General features: G+C 39.2%; 1 protein-coding gene and 1 long non-coding RNA gene across 3 annotated transcripts in view; one reads left to right on the top strand and one right to left on the bottom strand.

Moving 5' to 3' along the window:
• The window catches only part of LOC104664179 (complement receptor type 1), a 125,655-nt gene that overhangs the window by 20,227 nt on the left and 81,175 nt on the right, over positions 1 to 24,253 (top strand). For both annotated transcript variants that reach the window (XM_010365635.2, XM_030935938.1), the window contains 8 exons: positions 8,014 to 8,412; positions 11,149 to 11,325; positions 11,417 to 11,519; positions 13,174 to 13,259; positions 15,098 to 15,316; positions 16,406 to 16,585; positions 16,973 to 17,072; positions 22,722 to 22,807. In XM_010365635.2, coding sequence (XP_010363937.2) covers positions 8,014 to 8,412; positions 11,149 to 11,325; positions 11,417 to 11,519; positions 13,174 to 13,259; positions 15,098 to 15,316; positions 16,406 to 16,585; positions 16,973 to 17,072; positions 22,722 to 22,807 — 1,350 coding nt within the window. The remainder of the gene's footprint in view (positions 1 to 8,013; positions 8,413 to 11,148; positions 11,326 to 11,416; positions 11,520 to 13,173; positions 13,260 to 15,097; positions 15,317 to 16,405; positions 16,586 to 16,972; positions 17,073 to 22,721; positions 22,808 to 24,253) is intronic.
• Positions 2,684 to 4,766, bottom strand: LOC115899119. Its single transcript, XR_004058783.1, has 2 exons — positions 4,606 to 4,766; positions 2,684 to 2,915 (listed from the first exon to the last, which is right to left on the bottom strand). It is a non-coding gene; the product is annotated as an uncharacterized LOC115899119 (long non-coding RNA).

The raw sequence follows: 24,253 nt of genomic DNA, 5'->3' as shown, positions 1-24,253 counted from the left end.
AGTTACTGCTTTTTCTATTCTACTTGAGCAGTTGGGCCAAGTGAGGTGGCTCATGTCTATAATCACAGCATTTTGGGAGGCCAAGGCAGGAGGATTGCTTGAAGCCAGGAGTTCAAGACCAGCTTGGGCAGCAAACTGAGACTCTGTCTCTACAAAATAAATAAATAAATAAAATTAGCTAGACTCAGTGGCACATGCCTATAGTCCCAGCTACTTGGGAGGCTGAGGTGGGAGCATCCCTTGAGCACAGGAGTTCAAGGCTTCAGTGAGTTATGGTGGTGTCACTGCACTACAGCCTAGGTGACAAAGCCCTGTTGCTTATGGATAGGCAATTGATCTAACATCATTTATTAAAAAGACTATTCCTTGCATACTACAATGCAATACCACCATGACTATAAGTCAGGTGACCTTATATGTGGCTCTCATTCCAGAGAGGTTCTGTTTCATTGGTTTATTTGCCATACATTAGTTTATCTGCCATACTATAATGGCAAATAAACTATAGTCCTGCATTAAAATTTTAATTACTATCACATTACATTAAGATTTGATATCTGGTGGCATATATCTTCTAACTATGTGCATCTTCAAGATTTACTTGGTAATTCTTGGCCCTTTGCATTACCATATAAAATTTAGAATCAACTTGTCAATTTCTACATAAAGAATCCTACTTGAATTTGTAAAAAGTTTCTGTTGACTCGGTAAGATCAATTTGTGGACAAGTAAAAAATTTACAGTTTTGAAGTTCAAATTTATGAATATGATATATCCTCCCATTTTGAAGTCTTCTTTAATTTCTTTTAATAATGCTTGTTAATTTACATTATAGAAGTCTTGTACATATTTCATTATCTTTATTTTTACATCTTATTTTTAAAATTTCTTTCTCTAATTATTTACTCTCAGATATGCACCTGTTTCATCTCAGCTCCAGCAATTTTGTTAAATTTACTTATAAATTGAATAGTTTACCTGTCAATTCTTTTGAATTTGCTGTGTAATTATGTCATCTATGAATCTGACAAAGTTTTTACATTTTTTCCTTTCTTATGGCTTTTGTTTATTTCTCTTGCTTTATTACATTCGCTGGAAACTCCAATACAATATTGAATAGAAGAGATGATACAAGACTACAAGGCTTTTAATAGTCATCATAAATCATGATGTATGCTGTAGTTTTTGCATGATATCCTTTATTAGATGAAGGAAAGTCCCCTTTATTTCTAATTACTAAAAGATTTATAAATGTTTGTTCTAATTGATCGCTATGCATGTATTGAGATTATCATGTTTCTTTTTCACTCTGTGAATGTAATATATTACATTGATTGATGTTTAAAAGACAAACACTGAATTCCTAGAATAAACGTGTGTTGTTTGTGATGTGTTATAAATGATTATCCTATGTATGGGGATTATGCGTGTGTGTGTGTGCAGGATTGCTCATATTTTTATTGTAACATTGTAACATTGATTTAATGTTTAAAATCAGTCAAGGTAAACCTCACTTTGATCATTGTATCATCCTTTGGAAATATTACTGGATTCAGTTTCATAATATTTTGTTTAGAAAATTTGCATTTATATTCTCAAGAGATCTTGGATTATAATTTGCTTTTATTTTAATATCCTTACCAGGTTTGGGCATCAAGATTATGTTGGCCTCGCAAAATGTGTTAAAAATTATTTATTTTTTTCTAGTCTCTGGAATGATTTGTGTAACATTAACATTATTTTTCCTTATATGTTTGGAAGAAGTCAGCAGCGAAACAATCTGGACCTGAGGGTTTGTTGTTGTTGCTGTTGTTGTCAGGATTTAATTTCTTTAATAGCTATAAAACTATTTATTATTTTATACCTTATTGAATTCATTTGGGTAGTTATATTTTTCAAGGAATTTACTCATTTTATTTAGATTTCCTAAGTTATCAGCATAATGCTGTTTATTATATCCTCATACTAGCCTTTGGATGCCTGTAAGTTCTGTAGTGATACCCTTACGCTCATTAATTTCTGATATTGGTAATATCTTTTGCTTCTTTTTCCTTGATTAGTTTTACTGGGGCTTTATCAATTTTCCTAAGCTTTTCAGAAAAGCAACTTTTAACTTTCTTGTTTTTTCTTTAGTGTATGATTATTTTCTCTTTTATTGATTTCTGCTTTAAGCTTTGGGTACTCCTCCATTCCTAAATTCTTGACACTAATTAATTTGTTTCCAACCTTTATTTTTCTAATATGTACATTTAACCTATAAATTTTTTCCTAAAACTGTTGTATTTATTTCCCACAATCTTTATATTTTTATTATCATTGTACATAAAAGCTTTCTAATTTCCCTTTTAATATCTCCTCTGACCCATAGGCTATTTAGAAGGGCATTGCTTAATTTTGAAATATTTAAAGATCTTATAGTTACCATTCTTTCATTAATTTAATCATTTGAGACCTCTTGAGATGTGTTTTATAGCCCAGAATACGGACGATTTTGGTAAAATGTTACATATGCACTTGAAACGAATGTAGTTATTTTGCTTCACTTTCTAGAAATGTCATTTAGGAAAATGTGGTTTAGAACAGTCTTTTTGCCCTCCACTTGTTCTCTCAGTTACCAAGAGGCATGTGTAAAATATCTGTATTAGTTTCCCAGGGCTGCTGTAACAAATTACCACAAACTTGGTGGCTTCAAAGAAGAGAAATTTATTCTCTTAAAGTTTGGAGGCCAGAAATCCAGTTAAGAGGTCAATAGGATTGGTTCCATCTGCAAGCTGGTTTGTGCCTCTCTCCAGACTTCCTTCCGGTGGCTGCTGGCAGTCTTCGATGTTCTTTGGCTCATAGATGCATCATTTCCTTCTCGGCCTCCATCTTCTCGTCACCTTCTCCTCTGCATGTTTCCTTTGCTCTTCTGTCTCCTGTAAAGACACTGGGCATGAATTTAGAGGCCACCCTGGCAATCCAGGATGGTCACAACTCAAGATCATTAACTTGATTGTATCTACAAAGACTCTCCAAATTGGGTCACATTCACTGGTTTCAAAGATTAGGACACAGATATTTTTTAAGGAGGACAGTGGTTATTCAACCCATTACAATCCCAAACTATTACTATGAATTTGCCTGTCTTTCCTCTTTGTTCTAGCAATCTTTACTTTATGTATTTTAAACATGTTATTAAATGCATGAAATTTTTGGTTTATTCTTTCTGCTGAATTGACTATTTTATCATAATGAAATATCTCTCTTTACCTCTCATAATACTTCTTGCCTTAAAATCTACTTTGTACATTAACACAGCTACATAAACTTTTTTTCTTGTTTTCATATTATGTGTGTTTTAAATCTTTTACTTTTAGCCCTTCTTTGTCTTATATTTAAAATTTCTCTCTTATAAACATCATATAGTAAGGTTTTTTTTTTTTTTTTTTTTTTTTTTTTGAGGCGGAGTCTTGCTCTGTCGCCCAGGCTGGAGTGCAGTGGCGTGATCTCCGCTCACTGCAAGCTCCGCCTCCTGGGTTCACGCCATTCTCCTGCCTCAGCCTCCCAAGTAGCTGGGACTACAGGCGCCCGCCACCTCGCCCGGCTAATTTTTTGTATTTTTAGTAGAGACGGGGTTTCACTGTGTTCGCCAGGATGGTCTCGATCTCCTGACCTTGTGATCCGCCCGTCTCGGCCTCCCAAAGTGCTGGGATTACAGGCTTGAGCCACCGCGCCCGGCCAAGTTTTGTTGTTTTATTCAATCTTTCTTAGTTGTTCATTGGTGTGTTTGGAACATTTAAATTTAATAATACAAATTTAAAATAAATAAATAAATTTAATCTAGTTACTGTTAAGTCTAACTCTTGATTTTTTGTTTTCTATTTGTTTCATGTGTTTGTTCCTTTATTCCTCATATCTCACATTTTTTAATTTATCCAGTATTTTTATTGTTCTATTTTCCCCAGTAGCTTTTAAGTTATTCTTAAATGACTACTCTAGAGATAGACATCCTTGATTTACTATAGTCTACTAAAATTGTGCTTTTACCACTCTCCAAACAATGCAAGTACCCAAACTATTAATATTTAATTCCATTTGTCTTCCCCCTCTTTTTGTATTGTCATACATTTTGCAAAAAGAAAAGCTTCAGCTGAATTAAATTTAAAAGAGTTTAATTGAGCAATGAACGATTAGCAAATCAGGCAGCCTCCCGAGCCAGAGTAGGCCAGAGACTCCAGTCCAGCTGCATGGTAGAAGAGGATTTATGAACAGAAAAAGGAAAGTGATATACAGATAACAGAAGTGAGGTACAGAAACAGCTGGATTGGTTATAGCTCAGTGTTTGTCTTATTTGAAGACAGTTCAAAGAGTTGGCCACATTTGATTGGCCAAAACTCGATGATTGGCATAAGAGTAGTCTACAGTCTGTTTACATCTTCACTTATTATAGTTCGCAGTGTACAGAGAAACCTTGAGGCTGAGCTTAAACTATGTAAGGCTTTAGGCTATACTTGATTTAACAAATTACATATATTCTATATTTCAGAGACACTATATTTCAAAATAAATAAAAACAGTATTTATTTGCATTTACACCGTAGTGAATTCTTAGAATTTTTATGTTACCTCAGCATCCATTTAGAATATGTTTAGCTTTCTCATGCCAGAAGCAGAGCTTAGTCACCCTTATTGCCCTTTCCAGTTCTGTACCTCCTCCCAATTTTCAACGTGGTCGAGCCAGATATCTGCCTTATACAACTGCCTCCTGGTGACCACCTCTCTATGGGACAGCTAGATAAAACCTACTTGACTAGCGTCCCTGACCTCTGTGCCCTGCATGGACTTCGCAGATATGCTGCTGTGACCACCTCTCAGTCGCAGCATGCCTTCCTGGAACATGTGCCTACTTTCTTTAAACTCACCAGTTAGAACTCCCCATGGGAGATGCCTGCTGGGTCATACTCTGGTCCCCAATAAAGGCGTTGGCCGATGGGTCCCCTTCTCTCTCTCTCTCTCCATTCCTCACAGACCAACCTTTGTGTGATCTTCAGGCGTGCCGTGTACCCCCAGCCCGTAATAAAATCTTTACTTGCATCTTGTGTTTCTTCTAATCATTGAAGAGGTTCTCTCTATCATAAAGATCCTAAACGAAAACATACCCATATATGAGCTCTTTCTGGTGTGTTTCCTTCTTATTGCAATTCTATCAATTCTGTATGAAACTATTTTCCTTCAGCCTGAAAAAGTCTCTGGCATTTTTGTATTGTAGATCTTCTGACAACAAATTCTTTCAACATTTTTCTAATTGTGGTTCCTTTGAAGGTTATTGTCCATGTTTCCTGGTTTCTTTTAAAATGGATTACACTTTAAAATAGATTTTTTACAATATTACTGTGTTGTGTCTAGGTAAGAATTGCTTTGTATTGCTTGGGTTTGCATTTTTTTTTTTTTTTTTTTTTTTTTTTTTTTTTTGACAGAATTCTCTCTTATCACCTGGGTTGGAGTGCAGTGGTATGATATCTCGGCTCACTGGGTTCAGCCTCCTGGGTTCAAGTTATCAGCACACCTCAGCCTCCCAAGTAGCTGTGACTACAGGCCTGTGCCTCCATGCCTGGCTAATTTTTATACTTTTAGTAGAGATGGAGTTTCACCATTTTGACCAGGCTGGTCTCGAACTCCTGACAGGAGGTGATCTGCCCACCTCGGTCTCCCAAACTGCTGGGATTACAGGCGTGAGCCACCACGTCAGGCCTGTATAGCCTTTTGGATCTGTAATTTAATGATGTCTTGCATCAGTCTTGGAGAATTCTCAGTTATTACTTCTTCAAATGTTGTTTATGCTCTGTTATCTCTCTCTTCTCATTGAGGGGCTTCAGTTAAACATGTTAGGCTTTATTCTTCTATGTAGTTAGTCTATTTTTTAATCTTTTTATTTATTGGTGCTTTGTTCTGAGTATTTTCTTCTGTTCTAGCTTCCAGTTCATTCATTTTCTTTCAGATTCTAATCTGCTATTAATCTCACAAAAATTCTTAATTTCAGCAATCATATTTTACTTTTAGAATTCTAGAGTTTTTTTATTTTCCAAATCTGCCCTCTTCCTTTTTTTTTTTTTTTTTTTTTTGTGACAGAGTCTCATTTTGTTGCCCAGGTTGGAGCACAGTGGCATAATCACAGCTCATTGAAGCCTCAACCTTCACAGGCTCAAGCAATTCTCCCACCTCAGCCACTTGAGTAGCTGAGAATGAAGGTGTGCACCACCACACCTGCACACCCGGCTAATTTTTTTTTTTTTTTTTTTTGAGATGGGGTTTTGCCAAGTTGCCCAGGCTGGCCTCGAACTTGAGCTCAAGCGATCCACTCTCCTCAGCCTCCCAAAGTGTTAGGATCACAGGCGTGAACCACCACACCCCACCCTGTTCTTTTTAATAGTTTCTAGTTCTTGCAAGTTTCAATTATACCCTTCAACAGGTCTGTAGTTCTAATGGGTCAGTTTCTGTCATCAGTAATTGTGTGTGTTATTTTATCTCTCCAAGTATCTGGTTATCTTTGTGTGTCAGGAATTATATTTGAAAATGTGTCTGTAGAAATAATGTCAAGGCCTTAGATAACCCATCTTCTTCCAGATAGAATTTTTGTCTTGTTTCTGCAGGCATCTGGGGACATTAGCAATCTAGGACCACTCTAATTCAGTCTCAGGAACTGTGATTTTCTGGGGCCAGCCACAGTACCAGTACTTGAAGTACTAGTTCCAGTCTCTGAGACAGCAGATTTATTTTCGGTTAACCCTGATTACCACGGCCTACTTCTTGTGTCCTCAGAACACATCAGAAGGTATTACCAGGCTTTCCATTAGGGGCAGGCCCTGGACTTCCATTGTTGTCCCTTAACTTCATGAGACAATCAAAAGTCTGTTCAGTCTCTCAGTTGCCCAGTCCTGATACAGCTGCCCATTCCCAAACAATAAGCAGCCCAGTTGCCAAGCCCAAATACCCAGCTATCAACTGGATTTTCATCTTCTCCTAGATCATGGCCCAGGAATGCTTTACTAGTTTGTTAGCTTTCTGATGCCTTCACAGATAAATATTTTTGATTTTTCAGTATTTCTAGCCTTTTTTGAGGGTGGATGGTTGGAGCAATATTTTATTTGAGTTACTATTACTAGAAGCAGAGCCTGAAAAATTTTTATTTTTAATTTTAATTAATTCATTCATGTTCAAATTTATCTGATTAAATTCACTCATTTTTAATTCCAAGTTTTTTGGGATTTGGGTTGAAGTAATTTTGTTCTAGTTTATAGCAATACAGTATACTATGTACTATTGCTACATTTTTAAATGTATTTAGGGGTTTTGGTGGACTAATATATGCTCACTTTTACACAGATATCATCTTATGATATCAAACTTAGATTTGATGAAATGAGTTGGTAAACTTCATATCTTTTATATGCTGTGAAACCTTGAAATTACATTTGGAAGTATCTTTATGAATGAATTTTGGCAATTTGTATTTCCATTTATATCATTTAGATTTTCAAAATATTTAACCCCCAGTAATCTACAGTTTTATAAATGGTCTCATATATATAAAAATATGTTTAAATTCTTTTTCCTACTGTGTATATTTGTGTTTTCTCTCATCCCTTTTAATTTATCTTTCAGCAAATGTTTTTGTATTTTATTTTTCTAAAAAAGCTAACCTCAGTTAATAACAAAAATGGAAATTAAGAAAGCAAATGGGAAAGAACAGGAGAAAACTGTATAAACTCTATAACACCATGATCAATCAAAGAGCTATTTAAAATGAAAAGAATGTGGATCAAGTGAATACATGCATGCAAATACTATAGCAAATCATATAAGTAAGAAAGGCAGGCCACTGAAGTTACAACTTTATAAAAATGTAACCTTCGTGTTAGCAAAGATTAAAAGCAAATAATGAATGTAAAAATAGCTAAAGTTTAGTGACTCATGAGATGCTTGTCATTCATTATTTAAACTGACTGTTACTTAACTTTCTCTTCCTTTCCCCAGAAATTTCTTGTGGGCTACCACCCACCATAGACAACGGAGATTTCTTTAGTGCCAACAAAGAGTATTTTCACTATGGATCTGTGGTGACCTACCACTGCAATCTTGGAAGCGGAGGGAGAAAGGTGTTTGAGCTCGTGGGTGAGCCCTCCGTATACTGCACCAGCAATGAAGATCAAGTGGGCATCTGGAGCGGCCCGGCCCCTCAGTGCATTATACCTAACAAATGCACGCCTCCAAATGTGGAAAATGGAATATTGGTATCTGTCAACAGGAGCTTATTTTCCTTAAATGAAGTTGTGGAGTTTAGGTGTCAGCCTGGCTTTGTCATGAAAGGACCCCACCGTGTGCAATGCCAAGCCCTGAACAAATGGGAGCCAGAGTTACCAAGCTGCTCCAGGGGTGAGTCTGACTGAGGCCTAGAAGGGCCCTGCAAATGACATGCATTGCTGTTGGATCAGGAGATTAGTATTTGTTCAGGGGGAGGGATGTGTACTGAGCAGGGTCGGGAGCAAATTTTCTAGACAGTGAACACGAAATTCAGAAGGTATGTGTACATACACATGTGCTGAAATTGAGAAGCAGAGCTCAACCTGGGCAAGGAATATGATGTTTCTTTGGGGTTCTCATAAACAGATCTGTCAATTACTTTTGAGTATAATAATTGTTGATACAAAATGATTCCTCTGGCCAGGCACTACAATACAGGCTACATGTGAATTTTAATCCTTAAAACAAAGTTATTAGGTAGTTACCAGTTGTTCTATGTTTGTCTGTTTTGTTTTGCTTGAGATACTGTCTTGTTCTGCCACTGGGGTTGGGCTACAGTGGTGTAATCATGGCTTACTTCAACCTCTGCCTCCCTGGCTCAAGCAATTCTCCTGCCTGAGTCTCCCAAGTAGCTAGGACTATCGGTGCATGCCAACACACCTGGTTAAGATTTTTATGTTTTTTTGTACAGATAGAGTCTCACTATTTTACCCAGGCTGGTCTCAAACTCCTCAGCTCAAGCAATCTACCCACCTTGGCCTCCCAAAATGCTGGGATTATAGGCATGAGCCACCATGCCGGGCCTCAATGTTTTACAGAAAATATGTGCCTTAGAGAGATTAGATAACTTTCTAAGATACTAACTTGCAGACAAAACTGGAATGCAAGTCCGCTTCACTCCAAGTCTTGCCTTTGCTAATCAGCATCCAGTCATGCAATCAAAACTTACTCTAGATACTTTCAAGGAGGGAGGGATTTCACGCAGGTTGTATTAGTCTGTTCTCACATTCCTATAAAGAACTACTTGAGACTGGGTAATTTATAAAGAAAAGAGGTTTAATTGACTCAGAGTTCCGTAGGCTGTACAGGAGGCATGGCTAGGGACATCTCAGGAAAGTTACAATCATGGTGGAAGGCAAAGAGGAAGCACGCATATCTTCATATGGTTGGCAGGAGAGAGAGAGAGCAAGGTAGAGCTGCTACACACGTTTAAACAAGCAGATCTCGAGAGAACCCTATCACAAGACAGCACTAGGGTGATGGTGCTAAACTATTAGAAACCACCTCCATGATCCAGTCACTTCGCGCCAGGCTCCTCCTCCAACAATGGGAATTACAGTTTAACATGAGATTTGGGTGGGGACACAGAGCCAAACCATATCACAGCTAATAGGTCACAAAGATGTTAGAAGGGCAGGAAAAGCAATAAGACGAAGGCAGAGTTACCAGAGATCAGGGAGCTGCTGTGGCTGCCAGTCTAGAGCACAGGAGCCTGTACTGATGCTGAAATGGCCAGCCCCTCCCACTGAGCAGGCAGCTCCCTGAAAGCTGCTAATGCTGCGGGAGCCACCACTGCTGCCAGAATGCAGCTGATATTGTTGGAGCCAAAGTCATTGGCATCACTAGAATTGAAGCCGTAGCTGCTCACTAAAGTCATCTATACCGCCACTGTCTGAGCCACCTCTAGAAGTAGAACAGATTCTGCCATTATCCTGCCTTTTAATTTGGTATATATGGCTCCAACTGGCAGAACCTAACCAGAGCCGAGCTATCAAGGAAGATAAATGATTGTAGTTTTAAGGCTTCCATTGCTAGCAGTCGAAAGACAGTGCAGAAGTGTGAGGCTGGGGCCAACAGAAATTTAACCAGGACAGCACCTCAATATTACATCACCAGGCATTGATTAGTCAAGAGAAACACTGGGTGATGAACCCTGAAAATGGACATTACAGCATCAGAGTATTTACATACTCCTTAAAGAAGTCATTTTTCTAGTCCAATCCTCCATCTGATGCTTGAGAACGCTGAAGTCCAGAAAAGGGAACTGGTCTGCTCAAAGCCAAACTGAAATTATTTTTTCCATTTTATAACAGTTTTATGTAATTCAGTTGAGATCCAAATGTGTCCTGATTTCCTGAGTTCAGATCAACTATATTAAGAGAGAGCCAGCGCTGCCATTACAATATGTTGCGTGCAATATACACTCTCATTATGGTGACAGTAGGTCTTTTAGATTTTGTTAGACAGTTGCCCACCTTCTCACCGGAGTGAAATGAATGACTAGGCAGCACCTTGCTTCACTGCATGAAGAGATGAGACCCATAGTTCGTTACCACCCTATGTCAGGGTGCCACTGAGAGAAGCCTTGACAGGAGATGAGAGTAGATGTATGGACGCTGTTTGTTGCACTGGTGTGACAGGTGACGGAGGGACCTATTAGATGAGACATGGGCAGGGGCACTCCTTTATTGCCTAAAATGCAAGACTAAATTGGTGATGTGTTTCTAGAAAGGAAGTATGAAGATAGAAAAATCCATCATTCCTCCCAATTTTGTACTGGGTGAACAGTAATTGGAAGCATTCTAGAAAGAACTGTCCATTGCGAAATCTTAGTTGCACACTTTAGATGAAAAGCAATGAATTGAGGATACCTCTGTTTTAGTCACAGTTCTGCAATGTGTCAGTTCTATGACTGACGGCAAGACATCTTCCTCACCCTGTGTATTTAGTTTGTTATCAATATAATAAAGCTGTTATCTTACCTTTATTATTATACATAGATTTGTAATTATTATTCCCTTGGCCAATTTAACAGTGAGAAAAAAGTTATTTTCACACAATTAGCACTACTTTTTTCTCTCTCCCCAGTATGTCAGCTGCCTCCGGATGTCCTGCATGGTGAGCGTACCCAAAGGGACAAGGACATCTTTTGGCCTGGGCAGGAAGTGTTCTACAGCTGTGAGCCCGGCTATGACCTCAGAGGGGCTGCGTCTCTGCGCTGCACACCCCAGGGAGACTGGAGCCCTGCAGCCCCCACATGTGAAGGTGCCTAGACTCTTATCTGGCTTGATATTTTTGCCTTGCGTCTTTATTCTCCACATGTCAATTTTTTCTGTTCATTTTTCTTTTTCTCCAGTGAAATCCTGTGATGACTACCTGGGCCAACTTCCTAATGGTCATGTGCTATTTCCACTTAATCTCCAGCTTGGAGCAAAAGTAGATTTTGTTTGTGATGAAGGGTGAGTGTGAGCTTGCCTGACCTGCTGGACATTGAAAATGGGGCTGGGAATTAGTTTTAAAAGGGGACATTTGGTTTGGCTTAAAAGAAAGACATATACACACACACACACACACACACACACACACACACACACATTCAGAGAGATGAACTTTCAAAAGTATGCATAGGAAGAAAGGAAGAAACGTATAGAACTAATAACATGAGATATGAAGAGGAAACTGGAACATATATTAACCGGAAAGTTCAAAGGCAAGTATAACTACTGGTTATGAATATATAGGTAACACATTAAGTAAAAAATATCAGCCAGGCACGGTGGCTCATGCCTGTAATCCCAGCACCTTTGGGAGGTTGAGGCGGGCAGATCACCTGAGGTCAGGAGTTGGAGACCAGCCTGGCCAACATGGTGAAACCCCGTCTCTACTAAAAATACAAAAGTTAGCTGGGCATGGTGGCATGTGCCTGTAATCCAAGCTACTTGGGAGGCTGAGGCATGAGAATCACTTGAACCTGGGAGGCGGAGTTTGCAGTGAGCTGAGATGGCACCATTGCAATCCAGTGTGGACAACAAGAGTGAAACTCCATCTCAAGAAAAATAAATCATATTTTACAAGCAAAAACGAATATGAGTAATTTAGAGAGTCCCAGAAAAAAATTGCAAGTAACAAAAAGCTTATTCTAAGTAACTGGGATAATTTAAGAATCATTTCAGTAAATTTTTTAAACCATTTATGTTGAAATTTGTAATAGGAATGAAAATGTAAAAATCAGCATTTTTTAAAAATTCAGTCATATATCATCTGGCTATTCATGGGCTCTGGGCTCTGAGTTGGGGTCCTGATGGCTGCTGTTAATATTTCCGGCAAGGTCATTACCTTGTTTATGTCCATCTAGTGCTCTTCACAGATGCACAGGGTGCACATCTCTACACGGGAGCTGACCAGCATGGGCAACAAAGCACCTGATCCCAAAATGTTCCACAGAATCTTGGCAGCCTCCAAACGCCAGCACCCAGTAAGAGTTAGAAGGGCATCAGGGCCCAACAGACACTGAGAATTTTCGACAATTGCATACAAAAATCAAGTCCTCTCTTCTTTCCTTTTTCCCCTAGAATATTCACGCTTACTCTTCCGCAGCCCAAACTGCCCTTGTGAGCCTTCTTCACGCCATCACAGATGCGGAGATGAAAGGACAGTCTCTGTTATCTCGCCAGCTATTTCCCACTTTTCCAAACTGGGAGCTGTTTTACAAACTGGGAGCTGTTTTACTTGCTGTTCCAGCATCAGAGTTAGGAAGGCATTGCATTAGAAGACTAGGTTTCTAATAATGACAATGAGTGATTTATCAGGTTATCATGGAGTAATCAGTGAAACTCCAAGCCTGGGTCCTGGGTCAAGGAGATGGCGCCCATGTCACCACCACCTTTTTCAATTCAAGCAGGACTGTCATGTGACCAAGCTACTGCATTTTGCCATTCTATATTGCTCCCTTCTGGAGACTGTGAGCTTCCAGAATAACGTAGCCTGTGCAACTCTGCCACCTGCTGGCCTCAGGTCCTCAAAATCCTCAGACTTGGGGCAGGGCCTTAGACTGTGAACCAAGAGTCCTCTTGGCTGAAACAGCTCACTATTCACTCCTATTTTCTCCTTTAGATTTCGATTAAAAGGCAGCTCTGCTAGTTACTGTGTCTTGGCTGGAATGGAAAGCCTTTGGAATAGCAGTGTTCCAGTGTGTGAACGTGAGTAATAGGAGTAACATTTCAGGCCAGTCTCTCCCCTTCATCTGTTCAGTATTTGACCCATGACCTCCCCTAATGTGGTTCTTCAATTTTCTAGTCCGAATTATTGATTTGAAAATTGCTTATTTTAATAATGTTTGGTTGTGAATCAATGTGTACATCACCTGTCTTCGGGATCATCTGATCTGTCTCTGTCCTTCTGTATTGTATGTTCTACCGCAGTAAAGCCTACGGTAGTGTGCTTCTAGGAGCTTCAGGAGAGATTAGATAATGTGAAGCTTTAACAATTTACTTTGTTTCTCTCTTTCTTTTCTTTCTTTTTTCTCTTCCTTCCTTCCTCCCTTCTTTCTTTTTCATTTTGTTCTTCCATCAGGTGCAGTCAGTCTACAATTTTTGTATGTATTTGATAATACACAAATATTAAACATGCCTTTAATCAATATTTATAGATCACCTACTTTGTGCCTGATGTTCATCTAGCCACTGGAGTTTTATCAGTGAACAAGATGAACGAATTCCCTGTCCCCATGTTGTTTCTCCTCAGGTGGGGAGAGGGACAAGAAAAAAAATAAATTCAATGCTATGAAGATAATAAAGCAAAACACTGAGGAATGAGGGAAAAGTGGGATGCAACATTAGACAAGGCGAGCAGTTGGAGACTCCTTAATTTCTCAAAACATGTACCTAAATAATTTATGCTGAGAGATTCATAAATAAGTCAGTTTTTTAAAAATAAACCCCATATGTTCAATAATCAGTAGACTACTGATTTCTCCTAGCCTAACTATTTGTGATTTCCCCAATGGAAGATAGAATTTTGCTTCATTTCTTGATTCTAACAGTTGGAAAACATGTTTCTTTAGAAAACCGTGAAATCTTACTAAAATGTTTGTGTTGTTAGAAATATACTTGGACATCTTACAGTGTTTTTTAGAGGAAAACTTTGTAAGAACAAAACTTATATAGAGATTCTTGCTGTCTAAGAAATCCAGTGCTCCTTGAAGCAGCATGACAAATGTCTGTTCTACTATTATGCATTAAAACTCATTGATTGACTACTCAAGATTTCTCTTATTTTTCATAACTCTTGCTAGTTAAAGTAGCTTCTTCCAAATTCCAGTTCTAATGAAAAACGCCAATTAGAAATGAGGGAGAGACTGTTCTAAACAAATCAGTAGATGCTAGAAAGGAGTAACAACTTGAAACCTGACCCAGAACGTAAAAAGAGAAAATTAATCATCAACAGACACAGACATTTTCAAAAGCAAAGCAATCTGAATCCATTTGGAGTTTTTTATAATGGCCTGACTATGTTTCAATTCACTGTGACAGGGCTATCGTTATCACAGAGGTAGATGATCAATATCAATAAGTAATCAGTGGAAGGTTTCACCTGTTTAAGATGATTAGCACACATATATGCATTTGAGAAATATTTCCCAAGAACGTAGGCTCCTTCCTCAGCACTGCGTCCCCAGGATCCTGATGAGTGGCTGACACAGGACAAGTGCTCAATTAATGTATATTGACTAAAGGAATGAGTAAGCCTTGAAAATGGTTATTTTTCTTCTTCAAATGTTTTGCTACTTCATTAAAGTTGTAACGTTTCTATTGTCCAGGAACCGTTATTATCTGGAAGATTCAGGATAGAAAAATCTCTTTTGTACTTTGCAATACACTTTCATTGACATCTCATTTAATCCAACTCTTCAAAGTCCTAATGTCTACTGTCATCTCCTTAGTATATTTTCAGCAATGACAATCATAGCATCCTGTAATTGCAGAATACCTCTGGGGAAACTCCTGAATGAAACTTAGTGCTTTTGTCTTTTTTCCAGAAATCTTTTGTCCAACTCCTCCAGTTATTCCTAATGGGAGACACACAGGAAAACCTCTGGAAGTCTTTCCCTTTGGAAAAGCTGTAACTTACACATGTGACCCCCACCCAGACAGAGGGATGACCTTCGATCTCATTGGGGAGAGCACCATCCGCTGCACAAGTGACCCTCAAGGGAATGGGGTTTGGAGCAGCCCTGCCCCTCGCTGTGGAATTCTGGGTTAGTGCTCATTTCCCCACATCCCAAATGGGTTCAGAATATCTAACGCAGGCCCTCCATATTTCCATAATTACAGTATGGTTTCTCTGTGCGCATTTGCCACAATGGAATGCCAAACCAATGATAAGTGGTTCTAAGGTAGGTCAACACATCAGATCCTGATGACCTTTGCAGCTGGAGGGACTGATGAAAAAACAGGGAGGCGGTGAGTGGTGGGAAAGTCCTTCATTAGAACCATATGAATTAAAAACAAATGCCTTGAATCCCCTTATTGCAATGGTTAGCTTAGAAATCTAACCTAGAAAATCAGTGTCTCCTCCTACCAGGAAATGTCTTGAGTTCCTGCCCATGCTTTTCAGCCTCTCATTGGAGTTTTGATGCCCTGAAGTACAAGGAAACCAGACACGAAAGGTGGAAGCTGGGCAGAAACACTCCTTCTGGAGTCCTATAAATGTGAAAAATTAAATCAGAGCTATCTTTACATTAAATTGTATGAGCATTAGCTGAGCGTGGTGGCAATTGCCTGTGTTCCCAGCTATTTGGGAGGCTGAGATGGGAGGATCGCTTAAGCCTGGGAGGCAGAGGTTGCAGTGAGCTGAGACTGTGCCACTGCACTCCAGCCTGGGTGACAGAGTGAGACCCTATCTCAAAAACAATAATAATAGGCTGGCCGCAGTGGCTCACACCTGTAATCCCAGTATAGATCACTTGAGGTCAAGAGTTCCAGATCAGAATGCCAACATGGTGAAACTCCAATTACACTAAAAGTAGAAAAATAAAATTAAATTAAATTAACTAAATTATATGAGTAGAAAGACCCGATAACAGACTAGTCTTCCAGGTAATATACTTCCTTATAAACCTATGCGAATGGAACTTTCTCTTCCATTTTACAGGGAAGTTGTGTGTGTGTGTGTGTGTGTGTGTGTGTGTGTGTGTGTGTGTGTGTGTTTTGTTGTTGTTTTTGTTTTTTGTTTTATAACTAAAAGTTTCTTTTCTTCTGGCATCAATCTACCCAGGAAGAGAAAAGAGGAAGCACATTGGGTATATTTTTATTAACTCAGATATTCTTGATTTCTTGATCTCTAGGTCACTGTAAAGCCCCGGATCATTTTCCGTTTGCTAAGTTGAAAACCCAAACCAATGCATCTGACTTTCCCATTGGGACATCTTTAAAGTACGAATGCCGTCTTGAGTACTACGGGAGGCCGTTCTCTATCACATGTCTAGATAACCTGGTGTGGTCGAGTCCCAAAGATGTCTGTAAACGTGAGTGAACTTGCATTGGATCTTTCCCATGTCTGCAAAAGCTTCTTATTGAATTTTTTCAAATGTGGGATATGAGAAATCTTTTTTCAAAAGTGTTCAGATAGGTGGATGTAAGTTTTTCTTGTAGGACATCCTTGATTATTGCTTGAAATGCTCACTTCATGAGAATGTTTCTAGATAGATCTGGAAGGGAAGGTCTTTTTGAAAGTGGGGTTTAGTAGGTAGCTGATCTTTAGGCGCTCTGATGAGTTTTCTCAAGGTGGCAAAATCTGTGGAACCATTAGAACTGCGTGTTTTCTTCAGGAAGCTACGTGCAGGTAGAGACCTTATGTACGAAAGAGAGTTCGGATTACTCTACCTGGCTCCAAAATACTTTCTTTCCCATAGGTATATCATGTAAAACTCCTCCAGATCCACTGAATGGCATGGTGCACGTGATCACAGACATCCAGGTTGGATCCAGAATCAACTATTCTTGTACTACAGGGTGAGTTGGCAGCAACATCTCTTGGTTTAAGAGTTGCACAACAGCAATACTACCTCTAGCCACATGTCAGGAAGGAAACTAGGCTCTTGCCACCTGCTCTTAAGAGGCTTGAACACAGGTGTTAACTCCTGATTGAAATGAACAACGACAGGAGAAGATTAGGGAAAAAATCTGTATCCTTGCTGGAAACCAGGGCAGTGCACATATAAAGAGTATGCTGTTCACTGGATGGGAAGGAAAAATAATTAGGAGTGTAGTAGTCAAAGCACACAAACAACCCTAACCCAGAGTAGACATTGCTGGAAGAAAGGGAAGAGCATGTAGCAGCTGTGTGAGAGAACAAATCTTAATGATAACAGCATGATCACTTGCTTGGGCTGGCATCAAAAAGTACAGGACTTCCTCGTTTTATTGTACTTTGCAGATGTTATGCTTTTTACAAATTGAAGGCCTGTGGCAACACTGCGACAAGCATGTCAGTCGCATCATTTATCCAACAGTGTGTGTTCACTTCGTGTCTCTGTGTGGCATTTGGGTTATTCTCACAATATCCCAGATGTTTTCATTATTATCATGTCTATGATAGTGATCTCTCATCCGTGATCTTTCATGTGACTATTGTCATTGTTTGGGGTCCCTACGAACTGCACCCATATAAGACAGAAAACTTAATCAATAAATGTGCATGCTTTGACTGCTCCATGGACTAGACATTCCCCTTCTCTCTCCCTCTCTTCAGGACTCCCTAATCCCTGAGACACAATAATACTACAATTAGGCCACTTAATAGCCCTACACTGGCCTTTAAGTGTTGACATGAAGGGAGGAGTCATGCATCTCTTACTTGAAATCAAAAGCTAGGGATGCTTAAGCTTACTGAGGACGATATGTTGAAAACCAAGATGTGCCAAAAGCCATTCCTCATGTGCCAAACAGCTAGAGAGTTGTAAAGGCAAAGCAAAAGTACTTGAAGGAAATATAAAGTGCTATTCCAGTGAACACATGAATGATAAGAAGGTGAAACAGCCTTATTGCTGATAGGGAAGAAGTTTTAATGCTCTAGATACAAGAACAAACTAGAAACATTTCCTGAAGCCAAAGCCTAATCCTGAGCAAGGTCCTAACTCTTCAGTTCTGTGAAGACTGCCAGAGGTAAGGAAGCTGCAGAATAAAAGCTGGAAGCTAGCAGAATTTGGTCCCTGAGGTTTAAGGAAAGAAGCCCCCTCCATAACATAAAGGTCGAAGGTAAAGCAGCAAGTGCTCGTGTAGAAGCTGCAGCAAGTTATGTAGAAGATCTAGCTAAGATCATGGATGAAGGTGTTACACTAAATAACAGATTTTCCATATAGACAAAACAGTCATCTGTTGGACTTTCATAGCTAGAGAGGAGAAGTCAATGCCTGGCTTCAGAGCTTCAAAGAACAGGCTGACTTTTTAGGAGCTAATGCCGTTGGTGACTTTGAGTTGAAGCCAAAGCTTACTGACCATTCTAAAAATCCTAGGGCCCATAAGTATTATGCTAAATATACCTTGCCTGTGTCTATAAATGCAACAACAAAGCCTGATAACATAGCGATGTTTGCAGCTTGGTTTATTGAATATTTTAAATCCACTGTTGAGATCTAGTGCTCAGAAAAACAGATTTCTTTCAAAATATTACTGCTCATTGACATTACACCTAGACAGCCAAGAGCTCTAATGGAGATGGACACGAGGTGAATGGAGTTTTCCTGCCTGCTGACCACAGCAACCATTCTGCAGCCCATGGCTGAAGGAGTAATTTTGACTTTCCAGTTTCATTATTTAAGAAATACATTTTGTAAGGCCAGTTCCCACAGACAGTAATTCCTCTGATGGATCTGAGCAAAGTAAGTTGACGACTGCTGGAAAGAGTTTCATCATTCTACATATCATTAAGAACATTCATGATTCATGGGAAGAGGTTAAAATATCAACATTAACAGGAGTTTGGTAGAAGTTAATTCCAACCCTCATGGCTGACTTTGAGAGGTTCAACACTTCAGCGGAGGAAATAACTGCAGATGTCCTGGAAATAGCAAGAGAACTACAGTCAGAAATGGAACCTGAAGATGTGACTGAATTGCTACAAATTCATGATCAAACTTGAACAGATAAGGAGTTCCTTCTTATGAATGAGCAGAGAAAGTGTTTTGTTTGTTTGTTTGTTTGTTTGTTTGTTTGTTTGTTTTTGAGGTGGAGTCTCTTCCTGGTGAAGATGACATGAGCATGTGAAAATGACCACAAAGGTTTTAGAATATTACATAAACGCAGTTGACAAAGCAGCAGCAGTATCTGGGAGGATTGACTCCAATTTTGCAAGCAGTTCAGAGGGTAAAATGTTATGAAATAACATTGCATGCTAGAAAAATCTTTTGTGAAAGGAAGAGTCAATCAATACAGCAACTTTATTGTTGTCTCAGCTTAAGAAATAGCCACAGCCACCCCAGCCTTCAGCAACCACCACCCTGAGCAGTCAGCAGCCATCAACCTTGAGGCAAGACCCTCCACCAGCAAACAGATTACGACTTATTGAAGGTCAGATCATCTTTAGCATTTTTTATCAATAAACCATTTTTTAAAGTATGACTTTTCTCAGACATAATTCTATTTCACACTTAATAGACTACTGTATAGTATAAACACAACTTTTAGACTCACTGAGAAATCAAAAAATTCATATGACTCATCTGTTGTGATATTTGTTTTATTGCGGTGTTCTGGAACTGAACCTGCAATATCCTTGAGGAATGTCTGTAACACAAAATGGGTGGCTTAATACAACAGAAGTTTTTGGAGTTCTATTCTAGAGGATGGAAGTCAAAAATCAAGGTGTTGGCAGGGCCATGCTCCCTCTGAATCCTGTAGGGTAGAATCCTTCGTTGCGTCTTACAGCTTCTGGAGCCGCAGGCTTTCCTTGGCGTGTGGCAGCGGAACTCCAATTTGTTCTGTCCCTGTCCTCGCATGGCCATCTTCCCTCTGGGTCTGTGTCCTCATATGCTGTTCTCCTCTCTGTGCATGTTTCTGTTCAAAGTTTTCCCTTTTTATGACACCTGTCACATTGGATTAGGGCCTACCTTAATGACCTCATCTTAACTTGATTGCATCTGCAAAGACTGTATTTCCAAATAAGATCACATCCACAGGGACTGGGGGTTAAGACTTCAACATATCTGGGGGAGACACTTCAACCTACAACAGAGCCCCTTTGAAAATGTCAAGCGTCAGGTGCTCACAGCGCACGGCCCAGCTGTTGGTGCTCAGCCTTGCTCAGCACACAGTGGAGGCTCTGCCTCAATCTCACTCTTCACCGGAACAGCTAAGCCAGGTAGTGAATAAGGGCTACATTTGTGCCACCGCAACCAATACTGAAAGGAAAATTGTGGTGTCCAGCACATATGCCAGCCTAGACCTCACAGACCACAGCACATAGAATCTGACAAAGTAAAGTTAGAATAAATCCAATGTCTCCTTTACTTTTTTATTTTTTGAGCATTTTTAAATACAATTGATAAGTTTCCTGACTGTACTCTCCTCATCTTGCATTGCTGAATAAGGGGTGAACCTCTCTAAGGCATACAGCAGAAAACCATTGAACTTATGACTAGAAACAGGAAGTACATGTAAAAGAGACCAGTCTGAAAAATCAAGAGAAATTTTACAAAGAGATTTACTGCCACGAAACCAGGGAAACTTTCTGAACACTCTCCTTTTCATAGTTGTAATAAGATTCAATTGTGCAAATACTTCTGTGAAACTAGCCATAAAGTTTGTACATGAATGAATACATATATTCAGTGTGTTTATATATTTCATTTCATACATGTGATATATATATCTCACAATGAATATTGCAGAAAATTAAAGCAAAGAGTAAGAGGAGTTAACCAAATTTTCCCTGAATGCAGCGGGGAAAGCTGAAAAGGAGAAGACAGGCAGGCACAGTGGCTCACACCTGTAATCCCAACACATTGAGAGGCTGAGACAAGAGGATCACTTGAGCCCAGGAGCTCGAGACCAGCCTGGGCAACATGACAAAACCCCATCTCTACAAAAAAGTATAAAAATTAGCTGGGCATGGTGGTGTGTGCCTGTAGTCACAACTAGGCAGGAGACTGAAGTGGGAGGATCATCTGAGCCCAGGAGGCTGAGGCTTCAGTGAATCGTGATGGCTCCCCTGTACTCCAGCCTGGATGACAGAATGAGATCCTGTCTCCAAACAGAAAAAAGGAAAGACATATGTAACACAGTGTCAGGATTCAAAATACATATAACAAAAATTCTAGAAGGGTAAACAAATAAGCCCATACCTAGCCATCACTAGGGAAACTTCTGTGTTTCAGGGATAGAGAAAAAAACTCAGATCCCAGAAATAAAATGTGAAAATATAGTACCAGCAAAAGAAATAAATGTATTGACACCACATTGATTCTGTACAACACTAAATGGTATAAGGTAGCATTTCTATTGCTCCAAGCTAATATTCACACCTAGAGGCTCAGGTACACATTAAAGGATAAGCAAAGACACAACAATTGTACCATTTAAGTATGTTTCCCAGGCAATTTATAAGCAAATTTTTAAAAAGGAAAATGATGAATTCCAAAAGAAATCTCAACAACAACAACAACAACAAAAAACACATAAAAACTTGGCAATGTAATCATAACTTATTAATAATCTCTCTAAACTCATAGAACATATCAATGAAACTAGAAAATGTGAGACAGTAAAACGTAGGCTAGACTTACATTACACTAAAGATGAGTAGACTGACTATATAGAGTTTGACTCTAAAATTGAGAAAATAGGTTTAAATATGTGTTGTGTGCATATGTATAATATACGTGAACACATATAAAATGAAATTCCTCATTGGAAAACCTATTAAGCTTAATTTCTAAATTATTAGTATGACTAAAAACAGCTGAATCTATCTGTTCCATATAGTAAGTGAGAGGGAAGGAAAAGGAATGGCAAGGAATGCATTTGTCTCTTCCACCAGAAATAAGCACCCCCATGTTGGGTCAGGTCATTTTATTCATTGCTTTCTCCTCATCAACGTCATTGGGCATCATGAAATCAATGAAAAAGGCAGTGAAAGAATGATGATGAAAGCAAATCAAATGCATCATTTATCTCAATACATGTGGTTTAATCTTCTTGTTGAAAGACAAAGTCTCCTAGACAAGATCAAGAGCAACAAATCATGTATTTACAAAAAACACATCTCAAGTAAGATGACATCGTATAATGCACACACACACACACAAAATAAGGGAAAATGCAAACAAAAAATGGCAGAAATAATATTTAGAGAAAATAGAATTTATGAAACAAAAAGTCAAACAGGTCTACAAAATAATTGTTTTATTTTGGTGCCGGGTACAGTCCACAATGAAGCCAAGATATTAAGAAGCAAATGGGCCAGGAGAAGTTAGAGCAGAAATATTTCTTTCAATAGTGAGAGAATAGGAAAAAGAAGTAGAAAAGCTGGGAACAACAGGTAAAGTTTAGGCTAGGCCTTAGACTTCTCCTACATTGTAATCCTTCTGGTTTGCCACATATGCATGCTGTGAGGACGTTGATGAGGCATGTACAGCACAATTATTTTCCATTGTTTGCCTTTAGGCACCGACTCATTGGTCACTCATCTGCTGAATGTATCATCTCAGGCCATACTGCCCACTGGAGCACAAAGCCGCCAATTTGTCAACGTGAGTTGAAGTCTCTTTCCCCATTCACCCCACCGTTTAATCCTAGAGTTGTCCTCCTAGAATCACAAAGAATGAATCTCATCCCTCTTGGACATGGTATCCTTCTGATATTTGAAGAATCCAGTCATATCCTTAGAATGGCTCATAGCATCTGAAACTTCCACTTTCACCTAGAAATGCTTTCTTTCTTATCTTAAGGCATAATTTATTTTAAACTAGTCTTGAGCTCATTTAAACAGCCCCCAATTTCCTCCTCTATTGGTTGAACACCTCCCAGTTTGAAGAGCATTTTCTTCAGTGAAGTCAACAAATACAAAGTCAGTGAAAGAAACGCTATATCCTCTCTGCAAGCTCTTAGTATCACATCGGATATTCAAGCCATGCAGCTCTTTCTTCCTTCTTATCCTTTGTCTAAACAGGATCATGCCATCTTCCCTGTGAGTTGTTTGGAAGATGAGCTTTCTACATTTTGGGGAGCAAAGGGAATGAGCAATTAATCGCAAGCTAAAAAGGAATATAAACTGTGTATAATCCTGCATTTGGTGATGGTGTGAGGAAATCAGCAATTTCAAACCCAGTTGGTGGGAGGATAAGTAGGAACCAACTTTGTAGAAGGTCAATATACTGGCTGGGCACTGCCCTACAGTAGAGTAGGACACAATATTCAGTTCTTCCAAGATCAGACCAGATTGGGCACATTGAGGGTGGTATGGCTGTAGATAAGTGTCCAATTATTTTTATTACTTCTGAATCTGTAAGTATCATGTTTATTATATGTAATATTGTATATTTGTGCTTTGTCTTTATTAGTCCTGCCAGAGTTTTTGGTCCTACTATTTAATAAAGATGCTATACTGAGCCATGTGTGGTGACTCAAACTTGTAATCCCAGCACTTTGGGAGGACTAGGTGAGCAGATGGCTTGAGCCCAGGAGTTCGAGACAAGCTTGCACAACATGGTGAAACCCTGTCACTCCAAAAAATACAAAAACCAAACGGGCATGGTGGCATACGCCTATAGTTCCAACTACTCGGGAGACTGAGAGGTGGGAGGATTGCTTGAGCCAGAGAGGTTGAGGCTGCAATGAGCCATGATCGGGCCACTGCACTCCAGCCTGGGCATCAGAGCAAGACACTGTCTCAAAAAAAATGCTCTGCTATATGCTTTATTATATTAATATCCAATACCACAAAGACAAATGCCTTCTATAGAGAGAGAACTAAATTAATAATGGTGAGATAACATAGTCAAATTCTCATTTAGCAGGAGAAATAAAAACATAGACTATAGGCTAGGCACAGTGGCTCTTGCCTGTAATCCCAGTACACTGGGAGGTTGAGGCGGGCAGATCACTTGAGGTCAGGTGTTCGAGACCAGCCTGGCCAATATGGTGAAACTCCATCTCTACTAAAAATACAAAAGTTAGCCATGTGTGGTGCTGCATGC

Source organism: Rhinopithecus roxellana, chromosome 8 (genome assembly GCF_007565055.1).
Source record: "Rhinopithecus roxellana isolate Shanxi Qingling chromosome 8, ASM756505v1, whole genome shotgun sequence".
NCBI classification, from domain to species: Eukaryota; Metazoa; Chordata; class Mammalia; order Primates; family Cercopithecidae; genus Rhinopithecus; species Rhinopithecus roxellana.
Note: the sequence above shows the minus strand (reverse complement) of the source record. Positions and strands in the feature narration are given on the sequence as shown.